General features: G+C 38.7%; 1 protein-coding gene across 1 annotated transcript in view; it reads left to right on the top strand.

Annotated features, from left to right (window-relative positions):
- The window catches only part of LOC309644244 (uncharacterized protein), a 766,088-nt gene that overhangs the window by 687,269 nt on the left and 55,578 nt on the right, over positions 1-23,241 (top strand). The window contains exon 6 of the mRNA XM_082427907.1: positions 18,667-18,801. Coding sequence (XP_082284033.1) covers positions 18,667-18,801 — 135 coding nt within the window. The remainder of the gene's footprint in view (positions 1-18,666; positions 18,802-23,241) is intronic.

Here is a 23,241-nt window from a genome sequence, read left to right as displayed (position 1 = left end):
AATTCATTGATGAGTGCTAGTAGTTTTCTGGTAGCATCTTTAGCATTTTCTATGTGTAGTATCATGTCATCTGCAAACAGTGACAGTTTTTTTGTTTTTTAACAGTGACAGTTTTACTTCTTCTTTTCCAAATTGGATTACTTTTATTTCTTTTTCTTCTCTGATTGCTGTGGCTAGGACTTCCAAAACTATGTTGAATAAAAGTGGCAACAATGGACATCCTTGTCTTGAGCCTGATCTTAGAGGAAATGCTTTCAGCTTTTCACTGTTGAGAATGATGTTTGCTGTGCGTTTCTCATATATGGCCTTTATTATGTTGAGGTATGCCCTCTTTCTGGAGAGTTTTCATCATACATGAGTTTGAATTTTGTCAAAATCTTTTTTGCATCTATTGAAATGATCATATGGTTTTTATTCTTCAGTTTGTTAATGTGGTATATCACACTAATTGATTTGCAGATATTGAAGAATCCTTGCATCCCTGGGATAAATCCCACCTGATCATGGTGCATGATCCTTTTAATGTGTTGGGATTCTGATTGTTAGTATTTTGTTGAGGATTTTTGCATCTATGTTCATCAGTGATATTGGCCTGTAATTTTTTTTTTTTTTTTTTTGGTGGTATCTTTGTCTGGTTTTGGTATCAAGGTGATGGTGGCCTCATAGAATGAGCTTGGGAGTGTTCCTTACTCTGCAATTTTTGGGAAGAGTTTCAAAAGGATAGGTGTTAACTCTTCTCAAATGCTTGATAGAATTCACCTGTGAAGCCATCTGGTCCTGGACTTCTGTTTGTTGGGGCTTTTTAAATCACAGTTTCAATTTCAGTACTTGTGATTGGTCCTTTCATATTTTGTATTTCTCCCTGGTTCAGTCTTGGAAGGTTGTACCTTTCCAAGAATTTGTCCATTTCTTCAAGGTTGTCCATTGTATTAGCATATAGTTGCTTGTAGTAGTCCCTTATGATTCTTTGTATTTCTGTGGTGTTCGTTGTAACTTCTTTTTCATTTCTAATTTTATTGATTTGAGTTGTCTCCCTTTTTTTCTTGATGAATCTGGTTAAGGTTTATCAATTTTGTTTATCTTTTCAAAGAACCAGCTTTTAGGTTCATTGATCTTTTCTATTGTTTTCTTCATCTCTGTTTCATTTATTTCTGCTCTGTTCTTTATGATTTCTTTCCTTCTGCTAACTTTGGATTTAGTTTGTTCTTCTTTCTCTAGTTGCTTTAGGTGTAAGGTTAGGTTGTTTATTTGAGATTTTTCTTGTTTCCTGAAGTAAGATTTTATTGCTGTGAACTTCCTGCTTAGAACTGCTTTTGCTATGTCCCATAGGTTTTGTATCATCATGCTTTCATTGTCATTTGTCTCTAGGTATTTTTTGATCTCCTCTTTGATTTCTTCAGTGATCCTTTGGTTGTTTAGTAATATATTGTTTAGCCTCCATATGTTTGTGTTTTTTACGGTTTTTTTCCCCTGTAATTGATTTCTAATCTCATAGCATTGTGGTCTGAAAAGATGACTGATATGATTTCAATTTTGTTAAAGTTACCAATGCTTGATTTGTGGCCCAAGATATGATCTATCCTGGAGACTGTTCCATGTGCACTTGAAAAGAAAGTGTGTTCTGCTGCTTTCAGATGGAATGTCATATAAATATCAATTAAGTCTATCTGGTCTACTGTGTCATTTAAGGCTTGTGTTTCCTTATTAATTTTCTGTCTGGATGATCTGTCCATTGGTGTATGTGGGGTGTTAAAGTCCCCCACTATTATCGTGTTACTGCCGATTTCCCCATTTATGGCTGTTAGCTTTTGCCTTATATATTGAGATGCTCCTATGTTGGATACGTTTATATTTACATTTGTCATATCTTCTTCTTGGATTGATCCCTTAATTATTACGTAGTGTCCTTCCTTGTCTCTTGTAACTGTCTCTATTTTAAAGTCTATTTTGTCTAATATGAGTATTGCTACTCCAGCTTTTTTTTGATTTCCATTTGCATGGAATACCTTTTCCATCCTCTCACTTTCAGTCCATATGTGTCCCTAGGTCTGAAGTTGGTTTCTTTTAGACAGCATATATATATGGGTCTTGTTTTTGAATCCATTCAGCCAATCTGTGTCTTTTGGTTGGAACATTTAATCCATTTACCTTAAAGGTGATTATCAATATGTATGTTACTATTGCCATTTTCTTAATTGTTTTGGGTTTGTTTTTTTAGGTCTTTTTTCTTCCTTTCCTCTTCTTTCTTTTCTCTTGTGGTTTGATGACAATCTTTAGTGTTGTGTTTGGGTTGTTTTTTCTTTCGTGTGCATCTATTGCAGTTTTTTGGTTTGCATTTCCCATGATGTTTTCATACAGCAGTCTATATATATATATATATATATATATATATATATATATATATATTTGTTTTTAGTTTTTGGTCTCTTAATTTCACATGCAATTCCCATTTCCTGCATTTGTACTCTCCTCTTCTCATGGTTGCTGATTTTGATATAGTTGTGTGTGGGTGATTTCCTACTACAACTTTATGTTTGCCTTTACCAGTGAGCTTTCCCATTTGTGATTTTCTTGTTTCTAGTTGTGACCTCTTTTTTTCCCCCTGCCTAGAGATGTTCCTTTAGCATTTGTTGTAAGGCTGGTTTGGTGGTGCCAAATTCTCTTACCTTTTGCTTTTCTGTAAAGCTTTTGATTTCTCTGTCAAATCTGAATGAGAGCCTTGCTGGGTAGACTATTCTTGGTTGTAAGTTTTCCCTTTTCATCAGTTTAAATATATCATGCCACTCTCTTTTGGTCTGCAGACTTTCTGCTGAAAAATCAGCTGATAACCTTATGGAGAGTCCCTTGTATGTTATTTGTTGCTTTCAATATTTTTCTTTGTATTTAATTTCTGTCAGTTTGATTAATATGTGTCTCGGCATGTTTCTCATTGTGTTTATCCCATATGGGACTCTCTGTGCTTCCTGGACTTGGGTGACTGGTTCCTTTCCCATGTTAGGAAGTTTTGGGCTATAATCTCTTCAAATATTTTCTCAAGCCCTTTCCCTCTCTCTTTTTCTCCTGGGACCCCTATATGCGAATGTTGGTGTGTTTAATGTTGTCCCAGAGGTCTCTGAGACTGTCATTTCTTTTCATTCTTTTTTCTTTATTCTGTTCCATGGCAGTGATTTCCTCCACTCTGTCTTCTTGCTCACTCTGATATTGATTCCTTCTAGTGTATTTTTCATTTCAGTTATTGCCTTGTTCATCTCTGTTCTTTAAATCTTCTATCTATCTCTTTGTTAAACATTTCTTGTATGTCCTCAGTCTGTTCCTCCATTCTTTTTCCGAGATTTTGAATCATCTTTACTATCATTACTTTGAATTCTTTTTCAGGTAGATTGCCTATCTCTTCTTTATTTAGTTGTTCTTGTGGGGTTTTTTCTTGTTCATTCATCTGCAACATATTTCTCTGTCATCTCATTTTGTCTAATTTTCTGTGTTTGTGGTCTCCTTTCCACAGGCTGCAGGATCATAGTTCCTTTTGCTTCTGGTGTCCGCTCCCTGGTGGGTGAGATTGATCCTGGTGCTTCTGTAGGCTTCCTGGTGGGAGGGACTGGTGCCTGTCCTCTGGTGTGTGGAGCTGGGTCTTGTCCCTCTGTTGGGCAGGGCCATGTCAAGGGGAGTGTTTGGAGGTGGCTGTGAGCTCAGTATGACTTTAGGCAGCCTGTCTTCTGATGAGTGGGGCTGTGTTTTCTGTCTTGTTGGTTGTTTGGCCTGAGGCTTTCCAGCACTGGAGCCTGTACATTGTTGGGTGGGGCTGGGTCTTGGTGCCGAAATGTGGACCTCTGGGAGAGCTCACTCCAATCAGTATTCCCTGGGTTATCCGCTACCAGTGTCCTTGCCCCCACAGTGAGCTAGAATCGACCTTCACCTCCCTAGGAGACCCTCCAAGACCCCTAGGTAGGTCTAGTCTAGGTTCCTATGGAGGTACTGCTTTGTGCTGGGTCCCGTGCATGTGAGACCTTGTGTGTGCCCTCCAAGAGTGGAGTCTCTGTTTCCCCCAGTCCTGTGGAGCTCCTGCACTCAAGTCCCACTGGCCTTGAAGACTAAATGCTCTGGGGGTTTTTCCTTCCGGTGCCAGACCCTCTAGACTGTCTTGAAGGGCTATTTTTACATGCAAACATCCTTGTGTAGCCTGCATGGACTTAATATTTTTTGGTGTGAGAGCTGTTTTTTATAGTATAGATGTCTGCCACCTCTTTCCTCAGCGTATTATGGCCATTATGCTCTTGATAGGAGGTGTGACTGATGTTGTGGTGACCAGAACCTGCAGTGAATATTGAGCAGGGCCTCCCCTTTGCACTGTAGTTGTCACTGCACTGTCAGGGGTGGGATCTGCTCCCTAGTTGTTGGAGTAGAGGCCCCCAGATCTGTTTAGCAGCTGTGTTCTGATCTGCGGTGTTAGGTAGGTGGGATTGAAGCACTCCCACTGGGAGAGAAGCCACTGAGTATTCCTCCTCTGGAGCTGTTCACCCGTGGGTGTGCTCTGTTGTGTCCCCTTTCACCCACTGTGCAAGCTCTCTGATTACACTGTTGTTGGCACTGCTCTCGGCCCCACCTTAACCATGAGTATGCTGGCAGTTGGCCCTGGTGTCTCTCAGACGTTTTCACCAGGCCACCAGCATAGATCCACTGAATTCAGGTCCCAGGATTGCAGTAATCATGGATCTGGACCCACTGTGGGTGCTATGGGGGCAGCTCAGACTCTGGCCTGACCCAACCCCCACAGGTACATGCCCACAAAGTCTACAACTGCTAAAGCTAGACCCATCTTGGCTGCAGGAGTACTCGTTGTCTGTTCAGATGTTCTTCAGGTGCTGAGTTTACAACGCTGGTCTCGGGGGTGTCAGTCTGTGGTTTGTGCAGCTGTGGGGAGAGATTTCAGCTTTTTTTCTTTAGTTGCAGTCCCTGGGGCTCAGCTGTGGTTTCAGCCCCAATTCTGTCTGTGGGCCACCCACAGAGATCTACTCCTGGAGCACACGAGTCCACCCCAGCAAGGAGGGGGCACGGAGAAGGCGGTAGCTGGGGGCACAAGAGAGCCCACCCCAGCATGGATGGGGCACAGAGGAAGAGGCAGCTGCCGCCAGGGTTGCAAGAGCACCCACCCTGGTGGGAGTCCTTCCTAGTGCCCGGGGAGGCAGGGGCCGATGCATCAGAAGAGAGGCTGCAATGGTGCCCCTGCCCTTTGCACATCACTCAACCACGGTGCTTTGCTTCTATAGCTGTCTGGGTTTCCTCCACAAGCATTCCTGTTTGCAGATTTCCTCGATCCCGTCCTTTCAGGCTGTCTGCTGGAATCCAACAGCAATCCTTTCCCTGGGTCTGCTCTCCAAACTCCACATTCCAGCACCCAGCCCCTCCCTGTCCACATAGGTGTACACACCTCTCAGGCTGGGGGGTGCAGGCCTGTGGCACGGACCATCTGTGTAGGTCCCACTCTGTCCTGCCTGCCACAGACCAGTGGCTGCACTCTCCTCCAGTAGCCCCCGAAGCTCCCCTTCTGTCCCAACTTATCTCCCCGCTGGTGAGGGGTCTTCCCTGGATGCAGGAACTTCTCCTCTCCTTCAGCTCCCCCCCAGAGGCATAGGTCTCTTCCCTCTTCCTCTCACCTTCCTTTTCCCTTCTTTCTTTCATCCTACCTGGTTATGCAGGGATCTTTCCTGTCCTTTTAGGTGTACAGGGTCCTCTGCTAGTGTTCAGCAGGTGCTCTGTGAGAATTGTTCCATTTGTAGATGTATTCTTGATGCATTTGTGGGAAGAGATGAACTCCACATCCTCCTACTCCCCCACCACCCTGGCTTCTCCCCTCAGTATTGGGTTTTTTAAAAGGTATTGGTACAGAGAAAATTTTAATCTTTAAATCTAATTCATAGAGAATTTTAATGCATTTAGCATGCAGTCAGTTAATGTAACAGAAAATCTAGTGTCGTTTGGGTCAATAGCTCAGGCACTCTTGTTTTAAAATGACATTATTAGAGTATGAGAGTCTGAGTCCTTTGGTGATGATGAATGCAATGATGAATCCTGAGTTTGCTTATCATTAGTCAAGGGAAAATATGTTCAAAATGCTTTTATCCTTAATTTATGATCAGGTATATCTTTATTTCCAAAAAATACTAGATGGTGGCATAAAAGAAAGATCTGGGAATCTCCAAAAATTCTCTCCTCTTACTGCACAATTCAAAAAGAGATTATTGAGTAGCCTTTGGATTATGGAAAATAAATACAATTGTATTTTGCATCATATAGTCTATGAATATAGCTGTTGGCTGAGGTAGCCCTATGTGGAAAAGATCAAACTGCCAACTGTTGGAAAGAGTGGCTGCACTTAGTGTGTGGAGTTAGGTATGGAGAAAAGAGGAAACTCAGTCATTTGTAAGGGGAGGGTGCTGGCCCCAGAGGGCACTGAAGGCTTGGAGTAAAAGATCCAAGAAATAGGACTAGGAGAAAAAGGGCCTGCAAAGAAAAGCAGGTAAACAGTTGTCTGACAAATTCCCCTGAAACTTATATGGAGTAAGTATAACAAATATACTTTAGTATGTATACTAAATACACTTCAGAGCCAATATACAGGAGCACTGATTGTGAATTCTTGCAGTACAAGTCTACGTCTCAGAAAATGCCTTCTTTGTTAAATGAATGTGTATCAGTTCTGAGGTCCCTATGGTCTTTGTTAATGTCCTCATTTTTGTTCTGAAGATGAAAATTACAATCTTAATGTATTATTAATATTCTCAGTGTTTTGACCCATTGACAAACCTTCACTTTGTTTCTCCCGTCAACTGCTACTGTAACACCAAGCCCCAAATCAAAGCTATCCATCACAGTCCAGAGTGGACCCTAATCAATGCCAGTAAATTTTAAAAGGCAGTGGCTATGGTACAAGATTATTAATTTTTAAACAGAAAAATAATACAGTACAAAACTGCAGCCCCTAGGGCCATGGTTAACAATGTTGACATTATGGTGCTTTGTTTAAGAAAAAATCATTACAGTCCCTTAAACATGAATTTGTTTTCATTAGAAATAAAAGACTACTACCTATATTTTCCATCAATCAACAAATATTTGTAGAATACCAGCTGTGTGTAAGATGAAGAACTAGGCATATAGTGGGTACCAGAAGGTATAAAAGAGCACAAAAGCATACAATTTTTTGCAAAGAGAAAACCTGGGGATAAAAAAAATTAACTTTATAAAAGAGATGATACAATTACTGAATGGCACATATAGACAGTGAACACTATAGTATCTGCAAGAGGGAAAGATTGATAACAGGCCAGGATGGTCAGGAAGTATTCAGTTGATCGACAGCCTGGTCTTGGTCTTGGATGATGGTCAGATTTGGATCAGCAAAAACATTAAGGATGGCATCACAAACAAAGTTGGTGGCATGAGCAAAAATATAAAGGCAGGGCTATATAAGGAATGATTAGCAGGCAGTGAGGAAACCAGTCTGATTGGAGTGAAAGGATCATGAATAGGAAAACATGGAGATAACCTGATAAATATCATTTTAGAAGGAATGGTGAAAAGTCTCCAACTTCAGAATATCTAGCAGGAGATCCTGTCTGGATTTGTGTTCAATCTCATGAGGAATCATGGTCATGAATATTTTAACCTTTGTATTTCATCTGGCTTTACCATCTGTCTCTCCTTTTTAGTCAGTCGGTGTAACAGCCGCCTCCACCATACACATATAAAAAAAGTTAAGTAAATAAATTAGTAGTTCTGGATAAACCATCAACCATATGGTCCAAGTACCTTGGTTTTGGGAATATGTATTTGATTAAGTGTTTAAGAATGACATCTGGACAAGCAGCAAAAACTCACAGCAGAGTGGCAGGGGATACTGGCCCTGGTGAGGGTTGAGTCTAACTGTTTTAAGCATTTAAATAGTAGGTTATTAAGTGTGATCTGCCAACAACTTACTTTGTTCAAATTTTCTCTCTCTGATTGTTCCACGTTCAGGCTGTTATGGTTAGTGCCCAAAGAGTCCACCCTGTTTTGCTTCTATAAAACCCAAGGAATATTCAGGATTTAATCTAAAATATCTTCTGTATTCATCTTAATTATAGCATAACTTTAACTAGATAATGGAATTTTTTTCAATCTCAAATACCTAGACTTTTTTTTTTTTTAATTTTATTTATTTATGTATATATATATGTATGTATTGGCTGCATTGGGTCTTACCTGCTGCGCACGGGCTTTCTCTAGTTGCGGTCAGTAGTTGTGGCGCGCGGGCTCAGTAGTTGTGGCCCGCGGGCTCCAGAGCACAGGCTCAGTAGTTGTGGCGCACGGGCTCAGTTGCTCCGTGGCATGTGGGATCCTCCCCGACCAGGGCTCGAACCCACGTCTCCTGCATTGGCAGGTGGATTCTTAACCACTGCGCCATCAGGGAAGCCCCTAGACTTTTTAAAATCATACTTTTAAGAAAAAAGGCAAATCATGTGAATATAAACATGCTATTTAGGGGTTTTTTTGTTAAATTTTATTCAATTTTTAAAGGATACTTTCTCTTTACAGTTATTACAAAATATTGACTATATACCCTGTGTTGTACAATATATCCTTGAGCCTATCTTACACCATACTTTGTACCTCCCACTCTCCCATCCCTATTTGCCCCTCCCCCCTTCACTGGTAACCACTAGTTCTATATATCTGTGAGTCACCTTTTTTTTTTAGTTATATTCACTAGTTTGTTGTATTTAGATTGCACATACGTGATATCATAAAGTACTTGTCTGTCTCTGTCTGGCTTATTTCACTTAGCATAATGCCCTCCGATTCCATTCATGTTGCTGCAGATGCAAAAATTTCATTCTTTTTTATGGGTGAGTAGTATTGCATTCCATTGTGTGTGTGTGTGTGTGTATGTGTATCACATCTTCTTTAACCTTTCATCTGTTGATGGGCACTTAAGTTGCTTCCATATCTTGGTAATTGTAAAAATGCTGCTATGAACATTGGGGTGCATGTATCTTTTCAAATTAGTGCTTTTGTTTTTTTAAGGTATATATGGAGAAGTGGAATTGCTGGTCATATGGCAGTTCTATTTTTAGTTTTTTGAGAAACCTCCATACTGACTTCCACAGTGGGTTCACCAACTTACATTCCTATCAACAATGTAGGAGGGTTCCCTTTTCTCTGTATCCTTGCCAATATTTGTTATTTGTGTTCTTTTGGATGGTAGCCATTCTGACAGGTGTGAGGTGATATCTCATTTTGGTTTTGATTTGCAATTCTCTGATGATTAGCAGTGGTGAGCATCTTTTCATGTGCCTGTTGGCCATCTTCATTTCCTCTTTGGAAAAATGTCTATTCAGTTCTTCTGCCCATTTTTTAATTGTGTTTATTTTTTTTTGATGTTGAGTTGTACAACCTGTTTATATATGTTAGATCCCTTATTGGTAATATCATTTGCAAATTTTTTTTCTCACTCAGTAGTTTGTCTTTTCATTTTGGTGATGGTTTGCTTTGCTGTGAAAAAGCTTTTAAGTTTAATTAGGTCCCATTTGTTTTTGCTTTTGTTTCCTTTGCCTTAGGAGACAGCTCCAAAAAAATACTGCTGCGATTTATGTCAAAGAGTGTTCTGCTTGGGTTTTCCTCTAGGAGTTTTATAGTATCTAGTCTTGCATTTAGGTCTTTAATCCATTTGAGTTTATTTTTGCATATACTGTTAGAAAATGTTCTAATTCTATTCTTTTACATGCAGCTTTCCAGTCTTCCCAGCATGACTTATTGAAAAAAACTGTTCTTTCTCTATTGCATATTCTTGCCTCCTTTGTTGTAGATTAATTGACCATAAGTGCGTGGGTTTATTTCTGGGCTCTCTATTGTGTTCTGTTGATCTCTGTGTCTTTTTTTGTGCCAGTACCATACTGTTTTGATGACTGTAGCTTTGTAGTATAGTCTGAAGGCAGGGAGCATGATTCTTCCAGTTCTGTTCTTCTTTTTCAAGGTTTTTTTGGCTCTTAGGTCTCTTGTGTTTCCATACAAATTTTTTTAAAAAAAATATTTTATTTATTTATTTATTTATTTATTTATTTATTTATTTATTTATGGCTGTGTTGGGTCTTCGTTTCTGTTCGAGGGCTTTCTCCAGTTGCGGCAAGCGGGGGCCACTCTTTATCGTGGTGCGCGGGCCTCTCAATGTCGCGGCCTCTCTTGTTGCGGAGCACAGGCTCCAGACGCGCAGGCTCAGTAATTGTGCCTCACGGGCCTAGTCGCTCCGCGGCATGTGGGATCTTCCCAGACCAGGGCTCGAACCCGTGTCCCCTGCATTGGCAGGCAGATTCTCAACCACTGTGCCACCAGGGAAGCCCGAGATGTATTATTTTTATAAATTTTGTTCCAACTGGTAATTTAGATTCAGAAACCTAGGTATTTTAATTATGCTTTTATGTTAATAAATGGTTTCATTTTTATAAACTAAATATTTGAACTTCAAACTTGTGTAATCTTGAAACCTAATGCATCTGGTGACGGTTGTCCTGTCTTTTACTCTTTGTTTTAAAGTAACTGGTATTTGTTCTCCCCCAGCAGCAGTAAAATCTCAGAGCGCAGAAAATACTCTGCAGCTGAGATGTGAAAAGCTAGTTAAGAATTACTCTCAGTTCTTAAGTGTAAGAAGTGGCAGCAAGTATGTTTATGAGGAAATTGAGAAGGCAAAATTTTTTTTCTATTTTAATTTTATTGGAGTATAGTTGATTTACAATGCTGTGACCAGGGCACGAACCCGTGTCTCCTGCATTGGCAGGCAGATTCTCAACCACTGCGCCACCAGGGAAGCCCCATCCATACAAATTTTAAAATTATTTGTTCTAGTTATATGAAAAATGTCATTGGTATTTTGATAGGGATTTCATTGAATCTGTATATTGCCTTGGGTAGTATGGTCATTTTAACACTATTGATTCTTCCAATCCAAGAACACAATATATCTTTCCATTTTTTTGTGTCACCTTCAGTTTCTTTCATAAGTGTCATAGTTTTCAGAGTACAGGTCTTTTGCTTCCTTAGGTAGGTTTATTCCTAGGTATTTTACTCTTTTTGTTGCAGTGGTAAATGGGATTGTTTCCTCAATTTCTCTTTCTGATCTTTCGTTGTTAGTGTATAGAAATGCAGCAGAGTTCTGTATATTAATTTTGTATCCTGAAACTACCAAAGTCATTGCTGAGCTCTAGTAGTTTTCTAGTAGCGTGTTTAGGATTTTCTGTGTATAGTATCATGCCATCTGCCAAAAGTGACAGTTTTACTTCCTTTTCAGTTTGGATTCCTTTTATTTCTTTTTCTTCTTTGATTGCTTTGGCTAGGACTTCCAAAACAATATTGAATAAAAGTAGCAAAAGTGGACATCCTTCTCTTGTTCCTGATCCTAGAGGAAATGATTTCAGCTTTTCACCATTGAGTATGATGTTAGCTATGGGTTTGTCATGTATGGCCTTTATAATGTTCCCTCTATGCCTGCTTTCTGGAGAGTTTAAAACATGATTGGGCTTTGAATTTTCTCAAAACCTTTTCCTGCATTTGTTGAGGTTATCATATGGTTTTATTCTTCAGTTTGTTAATGTGTATCACATTGATTGATTTGTGGATATTGAAAAATCCTTGCATCCCTGCAATAAATCCCACTTGATCATGGTGTACAGTCCTTTTAATGTAACTGTTGGACTCGGTTTGCTAGTATTTTATTGAGGAATTCTGCATCTATATTCATCAGTAATATTGGCTGTAATTTTCCTTTTTTTGTGATATCTTTGTCTGGTTTTGGTATCAGAGTGATGCTGGTCTCATAGAATGAGTTCAGAAGTGTTCCTTCCTCTGCAATTTTTTGCAATAATTTCAGAAGGATAGGTATTAACTCTTCTCTAAATGTTTGGTAGAATTCACCTGTGAAGCCATTTGGTCCTGAACCTTTGTTTGTTGGGAGTTTTAAAATTACTGATTCAATTTCTGTACTGGTAATTAGTCTTTTCACATTTTCTATTTCTTCCTGGTTCAGTCTTGGGAGCATGTACCTTTCTAAGAATTGTCCATTTCTTCTAGGTTGTACATTTTATTGGCATATAGTTGTTCATAGTTGTCTCTTATGATCCTTTGTAGTCTGTTGTGTCAGTTGTCATGTCTCCTTTTCATTTCTGATTTTATTGATTTGGGCCATTTCCCTTTTCACTTGGTGAGTCTGGCTAAGATTTTATCAATTTTGGTTATTTTTTAAAAACCTAGCTTTTTGTTTTACTGCTCTTTTCTATTTTTTTAGTCTCTATTTTATTTCTTTTATGATCTTTATGATTTCTTCTACTAACTTTGGGTTTTGTTCTTTCTCTATTTGCTTTAGGTGTAAGGGTAGGTTCTTTGAGATTTTTCTTGTTTTCTGAGGTAAGCTTGTATTGCTATTAACTTCCCTCTTAGAACTGCTTTTGCTGTGTCCCACAGGTTTTGGATCTTCGTGTTTTCACTTTCATTTGTCTGTATATATTTTTTGGTATCCTCTTTAATTTCTTCAGTGATCCTTTAGTTGTTTAGTAGCATATTGTTTAGCCTCCATGTGTTTGGGTTTTTTTACAATTTTTTTCTTGTTGATTTTTTAGCCTCACAGTAGTATGGTTGGAAAAGGTGCTTGATAAGATTTCAGTTTTCTTAAGTTTACTGAGGCTTGTTTTGTGGCCTAGCATGTGTTCTAGCCTGGAGAATGTTCCATGTGCACTTGAAAAGAATGTGTATTCTGTTGCCTTCAGGTGGAATGTTCTACAAATGTTAATTAAGTTCATTTGGTCTGATGTGTTATTTAAGCCCAGTTTTCCCCTATTGATATTCTGTCTGGATGATCTGTCCACTGATGTAAGTGGAGTATTAAATTCCCCTACTATTATTGTGTTACTATAGATTTCCCCTTTTATGGCTGTTAACATTTGCCTTATATATTGAGGTGCCCCTATGCTGGGGGCATGTATAGTTACAATTGTTATATCTTCTTCTTGGATTGATCCCTTGATCATTATGTAGCATCCATCTTGTTTGTTGTAACAGTCTTTATTTTAAAGTCTATTTTGTCTAAGTATTGCTACTCTGGTTTTCTTTTGGTTTCCATTTGCATGGAATACCTTTTTCCATCCCCTCACTTTCAGCCTGTATGTGTCTCTAGATCTGAAGTGAGTCTCTTGTAGGCAGCATATATATAGGTTATTTTTTTTTTTATCCATTCAGCCACTCTGTGTATTTTGATTGAAGCATTTAGTCAAGTTACATTTAAGGTAATTATCAATATGTGTTTTAAATTTGTAGGGTTTTTTCCCTTTCTTCTTTTGTTCTTTTCTTTTGTAATTTGATGACTATCTTTAGTGTTACGTTTGGATGCCTTTTTCTGTTTTGTGTGTATATCTATGGTTACCATGTGGTTTTTGTATAGCAGATCATATATATACATGATTGTTTTGTTTCTGATCTCTTAATTTCAAATGCATTTTTAAAAGCCTCCGTTTATTCTCTCCTTCCCTCATGATTACTGTTTTTGATATCATGTTTTACATCTAATTTTTTTGTGTGTCATGTCCCTTAACGGCTTGTTGTGGATATGGGTGACTTAACTGCTTTTGTCTTTTAACCGCCCTACTAGCTTTGTGTGTGGATGATTTCCTATCTTTACTGTACGTTTGCCTTTACCAGTGAGCTTATTCATTTCATCTTTTTTTTGTTTCTAGTTGTGGCCTTTTCTTTTTCACCTAGAGAAGTGTCTTTAACAATTGCTGTAAAGCTGGTTTGGTGGTGCTGAACTATTTCAGCTTTTTTCTTGTCTGTAAAGCTTTTGATTTCTCCATCAAATCTGAATAAGAGCCTTGCTGGGTATATTATTCTTGGTTGTAGGTTTTTCCCTTTCATCATTTTAAATATATCATACCACTCCCTTCTGACCTGAAGAGTTTCTGCTGAAAAATCAGCTGATAGCCTTGTAGGAGTTCTCTTGTATGTTATTTGTTGCTTTTCCCTTGCTGCTTTTAATATTCTCTCTTTATATTTAGTTTTTGTCATTTTAATTATAATATGTCTTGGTGTGTTCCTGTTTGGATTAATCCTGTATAGGACTTTCTGGGCTTCCCAGACTTGGGGGACTGTTTCCTTTCCCAGGTTAGGAAAGTTTTCAGCTATTATGTTTTCAGCTATGTTCTCAGGCCATTTCTCTCTCTATTCTTCTGCAACCCCTGTAATGTGACTATTAGTGCACTCGATGTTGTCCCAGACTTCTCTTAATCTGTCATCATTTCTTTTCATTCTTTTTGTTCAGTGGCAGTGATTTCCACTACTCTTTCAGCTCACTGATCCGTTCCTCTGTGTCATTTAGTCTACTATTGATTCCTTTTTTCACTTCAATTATTGTATTCTTCATCTCTGAGTGTTCTTCATATTTTCCAGCTCTTTGTTAAAAACTTTTCACTTTTTGCTCTGTGCGTCTATTCTTCTTCTTAGTTCTTTGATTATCTTTATGATTATTACTCTGAACTCTTTCTCAGGTAGATTACCTATCTCCACTTCACTATTTCTTCTTCTGAGGTTTTCTTTTGTTCCTTCATCTGGAACATAATCCTCTGCCATCTAATTTTGTTGAAGTTGCTATTTGTATTTTTATGTATGTGGTAGGTTAGTTATGATTTTCAACCTTGGGGAAATGGCCTTCTGTAGGCGATGTCCTGTTTGTCCCAGTAGCACACTCCCCTCTTGTCACCCAATCTCTATACTCTAGGGGTACCCCCTAAGAGGGCTGTGTTTGTTCTTCTTTTTTGGCGGGCTATGTAGGCAGTCTGGTAGGCTTGGTTGGTCCCTAGCCCAGTTGGTTGCCAGGCCCTGCCTTGTGTGGATGCTGCTGGCTGCCGTTTAATGGGACCTGGTCACTAGGTGACTGGCTGTGGAACCCTAGGGGGCCCTGGGGCTAGTGCTGGCTCACTAGTGGGCAGAGTCAGGGTCCTGAAGACTCCAGGGCTGTTGCTTGCCCACTGTCAGGTGAAGCCAGGTACTGAGGTTAGTGCCCGATTACTGGCAGGCAGAGCTGGTTCCTGGAGTCCAGGGATTCTGGAGCTTCTTTCACATGTTTTTTTTTTTGGGGGGGGGGGTATGGTTCCTGCCACAGTTGGGTATGGGGTCCGGTGTATCCTGAAGCTTGCGTTGGCCTGCTAGTGGATAAGGCCAGTGCCCAGCTGGCCCCAGGGTAGGGTCTAGCTGCTGTGGTGGGCTAGGTCCACAGGCTGCAGATTGTAGTTTCTTGCATCCAGTGTTTGCCCCCTGGTGGGTGAGGCTGGTCTAGAGGCTTGTGAAGGCTACCTGGAGGGAAGGGCTGGTATCCACCCACTGGTTGGTGTAGCTGGGCCGGGCCATCTTAGAGGCTGTCTAGATGTGGCTGTGGGTTGAGGAAGTCTTTAGGCAGCTTGTCTGCTGATGCGTGGGGCTCTGTCCCTGACCAGTTAGTTGTTTGGCCTGAGACATCCCAGCACTAGTGCCTACAGGCTGTTGGGTGTGGCCAGGTCTTGGAGCTAATGAGTCAAGATGGCAGCCACCAGCAGCAGTGTTCATGGAGTAAAATGTTTCCAAATATTGCTGCCACCAGTGTCTACGTCCCCATGGTGAGCCGCAGCCACCCCCCACCTTTCCAGGACACCCTCCAAGACCAGCAGGTAGGTGTGGCCCAGGCTCCTATCCAATTACTGCTTTTGCCCTGGGTCCCAGTGCATGTGAGATTTTTTGTGTGCTCTTTAAGAGTGAAGTCTCTTCACTCTTATACTGCAGGACCACCCCTCTTTTCTTCTTTATGTCTTTAGTTGTAGAAGGTCTTTTCTTGTAGGTTCCATCTGTTTCATCGGTGGTTGTTCTGCAGGTAGCTGTGATTTTGTTGTGCTTCTGAGAGGAGGTGAGCTCAGGGTCTTTCTAGTCTCCCATCTTGGCTGTTCTCCCCTTGTTTAGTATTTGGTGAACAACAGCAACTTACTATATCCTGGGCTCAGTACATACTAAACTCATTCTCCTGTACTTATTTTACCTAGAGCATTGATGATTGGCATTGATGTTCAGAATGATGACTCCAAGAACCTTTAGGACTATTTATCATCAAATAACTATTCAATCCCTCATGGAATGAATGAAGGTTCAGAAAGTTGGAATGGCTCTCAACAACCTATAATTCTTTCAGATACCTTACCTTTCAGTTTCACTACTTTCTCCTATGCAAATGACTTCTTTACTTACATCCTAGTCCTGGCTTCATTCCCAACTCTCAGTTCCACATTTCCACCTGTCTGCTGTCTACCATCTCCAAGCTTCCCTCTCATCACAGTAAATTAAGCAGGCCAATTGTCTGCTGTCATTAGAGTTCATATGCTGATTGAGAAATAGGACAAATAGGAGTATGTTATAATATCACATGGTGATTAATGCTGTGGGTGGTGCTAATTTTAGATAGGGTTGTCAGAGAAGGCCTCTTAGATAAAGTGCCAAGGTGTGAACATAATAAGAAAGGCATGGAAATAACTAGTAGAAAAATTTTCCAAGCTGAAGAAAAATGTCAAGAGCCCTGAAGTGGAGTATATTTTGTGAGTTTGACTAAAAGCAAAGAGGCCAGTGGGAAGGAAAACCAGTAGTTGGGTAGTACTGCCTCTATTAAATCTATTTTTTTAATTTTGAGGTATAGTTGACTGACTTATTATATGTTTCATGTGTACAACATAGTGACTCAATTTTTAAATGTTATACTCTATTTACAGTTACTGTAAAATATTGGCTATATTCCTATGCTGTACAATATGTCCTTATAGCTTACTTATTTTACACATAATGGGTTTTACCTCTTAGTCCCCTGTCCCTATTAAATCTTATGGGAACTTGGTTTGATCCTTTCTTCTTTCAAAACATCAGTCATAACACTTTTACACCGACCTTTCAGAGTCTTCTCGTTTTCCTTAAACTGCTCTGTCCCTGCACTCTGTGCGTTAAACCCCAACTCCTAACATCTTCTTAATGAAGATTTCTCAGTTACTCCCACCCGTATTGAATGATTCCTTTCCTGAATTTCTGCAGAAATATTGGCCTTCAGCACACACACTTTAATACAATGAACAGTTTTCATATACTCCCATTTTCTCTACTCACATTGTGAATTCCTTAATGCAGATACACATCTATTTTACTCTATTAATTTAGAGAAAGAAAAGAGGATTCATACAACTTATTGATAATACTTACATACTACTGGGTACTATATAAGATTATTATAATAATACAGAGGAATTACCTATTAACCTTCAATTAAATAGAAACATGATTCATCACAACTCTGTATTTATTGAAAACCTCAAATTGGTAGAAATTTAAGAATGTTAAAATCCCTTTGAGTAAAAGAAACTGGAAATTGCCATATTTGTATTATATATATGCTATACATATTTATTTATAACCATCTGTGACATATACAAACACATTTATACAAACTTGATATTCACTGTAATACTTTTCCAAATAAGGATATTCAACATTTATTAAGCATTTGATAGCTTTCAAAGCATATTCACATGTTATCATATATGAGTCTCAAAGCAGCCTGTGAATTACTAAGCAGGGTATTGTTTTGTTATTATTAGATAAGTTAAGTGACTTGTCAGAGATCATGCACCTGGCGAGTGTCAGGCTATACAGTCCCTAAGCCATTGTTTTTTCCACTATAAGCCAGAAATGATCTAAAGGTCTGCGTTTCTTCTGACTATTCCATCATTCTGTCTTTTATATTGAGAGAGAGAAGGAGAGAATAAGCAAGGGATGTGGGGTTAGTTGAATTTTGAGCAGGTTTATTTTAGATAATATTTACAGTGTCTGTAGTGGATCAGGTATGCAGTTCTTATAAATTGAACTGAATATGGAAAACCCAGTTGCTGGCACATATAGGCACTTCATACCTGTTGATGAATGAGAGTGTTGCCAAATTTGTCTAACTTGAGTGCTTTTGTTTGTTTTTTTTAGAGAATTCACTTATCTTTTCCCACCTTTGATGGGCTAAAAATAATCACATACAAATTTAAGGAAAAAAACCCTATATCCACTGAGGTTTTATGAGGGAGCACAGAAAACATGCTTTTGATTACTGCCTAACTGCATCATGTCAAACATTGTGGTTACATTCTAGAAATTAGCAATGTCAGTGTGGAATTATCCATGCACTCCTTGGCATCAAGATGCAGCTAATGTCAAATTAAAGTAGCTAAGCATGATGGATGATAATAAAGAGGAGACTTGGGGGAAGCTGTTTATGGGTTGTTCTCAGAACTGCCTAAATAAAAAAGAAAGAATATGCTCACATTGTCATATACTATACATCAAATGCACAGTCACCAATATTTGATAATTACATGAATATATCAACCAACTTAGAGTTGTAAAAACTTCTCCCATCCTTGGGGATGCTGCACCCTGTTGTTATCATTTAAGAAGCTTTCCAGTGGAACCATTTAATATAGATTGCTGGTAAATAAGTTGAGGCCCAAGACTGGTGATTATTAACGCTCCTCTTTGTCTAATATATGTAGTTTCATTATTGGGACCCATCATATATATTGACATAACATTGATATTATTTTTTTATAGGATCCGGGAAGTTGATTACAAAGAACCGCTTATCTCCTGCATACTCAACTTGTTTTCAGCAGTATTGTCAGTCCTGCACACCACAGCCATTATTTCCTGTGGCTTCTGCCCTTTCACTCTGCAGCACAAAAATAGGTAATTACTTTTTTACTTTACTTTTTATATGTTTACAAATTCTAAAAACAATAATGACTTTCAGGTTAGGCACCACTGGCAGTTTAAGTAACCCCTTTTAAAAGGTCTGTGGTTGTACCTCAGGGCCTTTGCCAATTCGATAGGTCATTAAATAATTCCTGAAAACACTATTTTCATTTGACATCATGGCCTCTGTGGAGAATGTGAGCTGTTGGTACATTCTCCATCAAATACTTGAGAGTAACTTCTGAGCTTGTATCTTGATCAATAACTTGGGATAGATTCACATTTGATATCATGACATTCAGAAATTTCCTAAGTCACTAGAGCTCTCATCTGAGCCCTTAATGAAATGTGATCATCTATCTATCTATTGATTGATCCATTGATATATAGATCAATCAGTCTACCCATCTATCATCTCTGTGATTTCTTTTTCACCTGAAACCAAACTGGATTGCTGTTGGTACAAAAGTTTTGGAGATAGATGTTTTTAAAGTCCTTGTCTTAGTCTGCCCAGGCTGTCATAACCAAATACCACAGACTAGTGGCTTAAACAACAGAAATTTATTTGTGCATAGTTCTGGAGGCTGGAAGTCTGAGATGAGGGTACCAGCGTAGTTGGCTTCTGGTGAGAACTCTCTTACAGGCTTATAGATGGCAGCCTCCTCGCTGAGACCTCGCATGGTGGAGAGAGAGAGCTCTTTGTTGGCTCTTTTCGTAAGGACAATAATCCTATTGGATCAGGATCCCACCCTTATTATCTTATTTAACCTTAATTACTTGTAGGCCTTAGTTCCAAATATAGTCACATTAGGGCTTCAACATATGAATTGGGGGAGGGGGGGAATACAATTCAGTCCATAGCAGTCCATTATAGTTTTTGCACTTCAAAATGTTAGTTTATAAGTATGAGAAAAATATCCACAGACAGCATTCTGAAGAAAGTTAAATTTTCTTCTCACAAACTGAGATGAAATTCAAATCTGTTGGTCAGAGGACAGCTCAGTTACATTTTTGTTTGTTACACTGCAAAAATGTAATCATTTTTCCACAGTCACAGAATTGTTCTATGTAAATTTGCTTTAAAATATTACTTACGGCTTGCTTCTATCAAACTCACCATATAGGAAATTTAAATGCACAAGTGAATTTCAGGGAGACTTTGAAGATGCATGTTACATATAAAATTACATTAAATATACACAGGGAGAGAGAAGGATATCATTTTAATTGGATGTGTAAAACTATCTACCTACCTATCTATATCCATAGGACATTTGTACAGATAAAGTATGTCAAAATGTGCCCTGAAACTCATAAATTACACGACCCAGTATGGTGAAGAATTTCGTATAAATATATCAAGGTTTAAGAAGAATGATTTTTATAAATTCCAGGATTTAAAAAGTTATAAAATTAATAATTGTGATATGTTAAAAACATGGTAGAATTTTTCAAGCTGTGTACTCTACAGTGCCTTAAAAATGGCACTTGAGTTAGAAAAAAATAGAGCTAATTGATTTATAAATAACAGTTAAGAGACATATTTATAACTGACAGTTATGAATGCCTTGTACTCTCTCTCCTGGCATTTATTAGATGTTATCTAATAAATAGTGACAGTGTCATGGAGACAAAAGATTCAGATAGACCTGAATATGAATTCTGGGTCTACCAGTTTATTTGCCATATGATTGTGGACTCCTCACTTAACTTTTTCGTAGAGCTTCTGGGTAGATTAATCTTTTCTAAAATCTATTTAAAGTACCTAACACTGTGCCTTGCACGTAGTAGGTATTGGATATACATGTTAGTTCCCTTTCTTCCCTCGCTCTGTTACTATCACACTGAATATAATACAAAGCCATAGTGTAGATTAAAGCATTTAGGTCATCAACAGTGCTCACATACATGAGCTCAGACCACCTCAGCCTATGGCTATAAAAATAGATAGAATTACCTGGAAGGTATGGCTCCTGTCAACAAAAAATTAATCAGTTGATGTAAGAAAGAAATGGAAAATTTTATTCGAGGCAAATTTGAAGATCATAACCCAGGAAGAGCATCTCAGAAAGCTCTGATAACTGTTCTGCCCGTTAGAAGTCAAGGTACAGTAATACCAGTTTTTTGAGACAGAAGGCTATACATTAAGTGACGTATTATTAACAAACAGTTTACATACTTCAGATCTAAGCGGCCCCTTACAAAGTCAAGAAGGAATGCTATCTTTTAAGGAGCTCTCTGTCTTGTTGATGCTAGGAGAATGTTGCTCTTTATGGTTGAGCAGGTATGTTTGCTGATGGGGGAGGTTTGGTCAATGCACAATGCGGATATACAATGCATAGTAGGGGGGAGAGAGGAGGCCAAAGGGCAGAAAAAATTTTAAGTATTTCTTGTCTTGCCATAAAATATGGATTTCATTTCACAATGTCCCCCTGTTAATCTTTTTCAATAGAAAGCACTAGGTGATCAAATATTTGGCCCCTTGAAGTCAAAGCGGCTGCTTGCCTGCTCTAGGGTCCATCATGTCTCTCGATACTGGGGCCCAATAGCCCGGTTATCTCTTTTTGTCGAGGTTATACTAACAGAATGTTCAGCAAGGATTGACAGCCAAGTCTAGGTTATCCAATAAGGGACTTAAGACAGTTTTCCTTGCATGTGCATTATGTATGCCCATTATTTTATAACAAACTGTAGATGTGATCTTTAATTTCAAGTCATTTAGACATCATCATCTTAGTGTGAGATACAGTGTGAAAGTCAAAAGCCTATCAATCACCTTATAAGTTCTACAAACTGTAATTTAAATTGGTAGTAGGAGCAACAACATCATTTTCCTATTATTTCCCCTAAACTTGGAAGAGGATTGTACAGAGAAGAAATTTGACACTTCAAATAGTGTGGCCAACTGGTCATACCACTGGAAAACTGATAGGTGCCAGAGTGCTGACATTACAGACTACCATCACAGACTGACAGGGGCTGTTTCCAGGGCTACCCATTGGGGACCTTGAGCCCAAGGGAAATCGATTATGTATCTATCTATCTATCTTCGTAACCAACCTGGGGAGAACTAGGTCATAAACTTGTTCCATAAATCCATTAGGTCCAGTTAGGAGCTACACAATATTCAATATCTAATGGAAAGGAATATTTATGGCCAGGTTCTCATTTAGTGATATTGGTGGTAACATTAGCTTGCATGATGTAAAGTTTCTTTCTTTTAAAATATAATACAATTTCTGAGGACCATCACTTACTTAGAGTCTTGGCAAGGAGAAATCCACCAAGGCAACCTGGGAGTACTAGACATAGGTGACTGGCCACAAAGTCAGCAATTAGACTGATTTTTGAAACTTTCATATGATTGAGCCCAAGAAATACATTTAGCTCATAAGCAAAAAATGTGAGCAATTGTCAAAGTAGAATCTTGGGTCAGCTGTCTACTTCAGATGTTGTCTTCTTCTTGTCTGGTAGTACTGGTCTTAGTTGAAGTCAGATGTCAGAAACAGGAGTTGTAGTTCATTCAGGAGAGGCCTGATAAGGTCCCTTCCAATGTGGCCATAAACAGTTCTTTATCTGATATCTTTTCCAGTATGCATAATCTCCTGGTTGCAGGTCTTGGCACATCTGATTTTCATCCAAAATTATATTACTGTGATAAATTTCAGAAACTCTTAATGACTAAACTTTACAAAAAGTTATCTGGGAATTGCATCTTAGCCAGTAAGTACAGACCTCAATTAACAAAACTAGGACTTAATATTCACTGAAACATAATCTTTTTCTCTCTAAAATTACCTGTATTTCTACCAATTAATTTGTTTGCAAAATAAGTCTGGTTAATTGAGACTCTTTAAATTGGCTGTGCTGGAACTTTCCATAAAGAATCTCAGATTAAACTTTAAAACCTCAAGGCCAGGAAAAATGTACCAAGTGTGTCATAGATTGTGCCTTTGGTATCTGTAGATTTGGGTGAATACTTCTCTTCTCGAGGTCCCCAAAATACCTTGAGATTCCTGCATCTGTTAGGAGGTGGCCTTCCTTATATACCTGAGAAAGCTGCTGGGAACCTAAGAGTTTCCAAATTCTGGAGGGATCAGGTAGAGAGAGAAAAGATAAATGTTTCAATTTTACTTACAGAAGTATAATTTAAAGGTTTCCTTATATCTAGAAAACACAGATTAAAAACCAATAACAACATTTCGGACAAAACCCAAAAATTATAACCATATTCATACATTTGCTTAGTCCTATGTGACTAATCCTTGATCTTAATCTTCTGTTAACAGTTTTACGAAGCCATCAGGTTTTCCATTAGAATTCTTTTAATTTCTTACCCAGTTCAGTGGTATGATCTGAAAGTTATCAGAAACCCGTACTTGTCAAAAAGTCCTTGCTGTGAATCTTCTTGAAGATGAAGCATTTTGTAAAGAG

Source organism: Balaenoptera physalus (genome assembly GCF_965194825.1).
Source record: "Balaenoptera physalus genome assembly, chromosome: 15".
NCBI lineage: Eukaryota > Metazoa > Chordata > Mammalia > Artiodactyla > Balaenopteridae > Balaenoptera > Balaenoptera physalus.
This window is presented reverse-complemented; position numbering and strand designations above follow the sequence as displayed.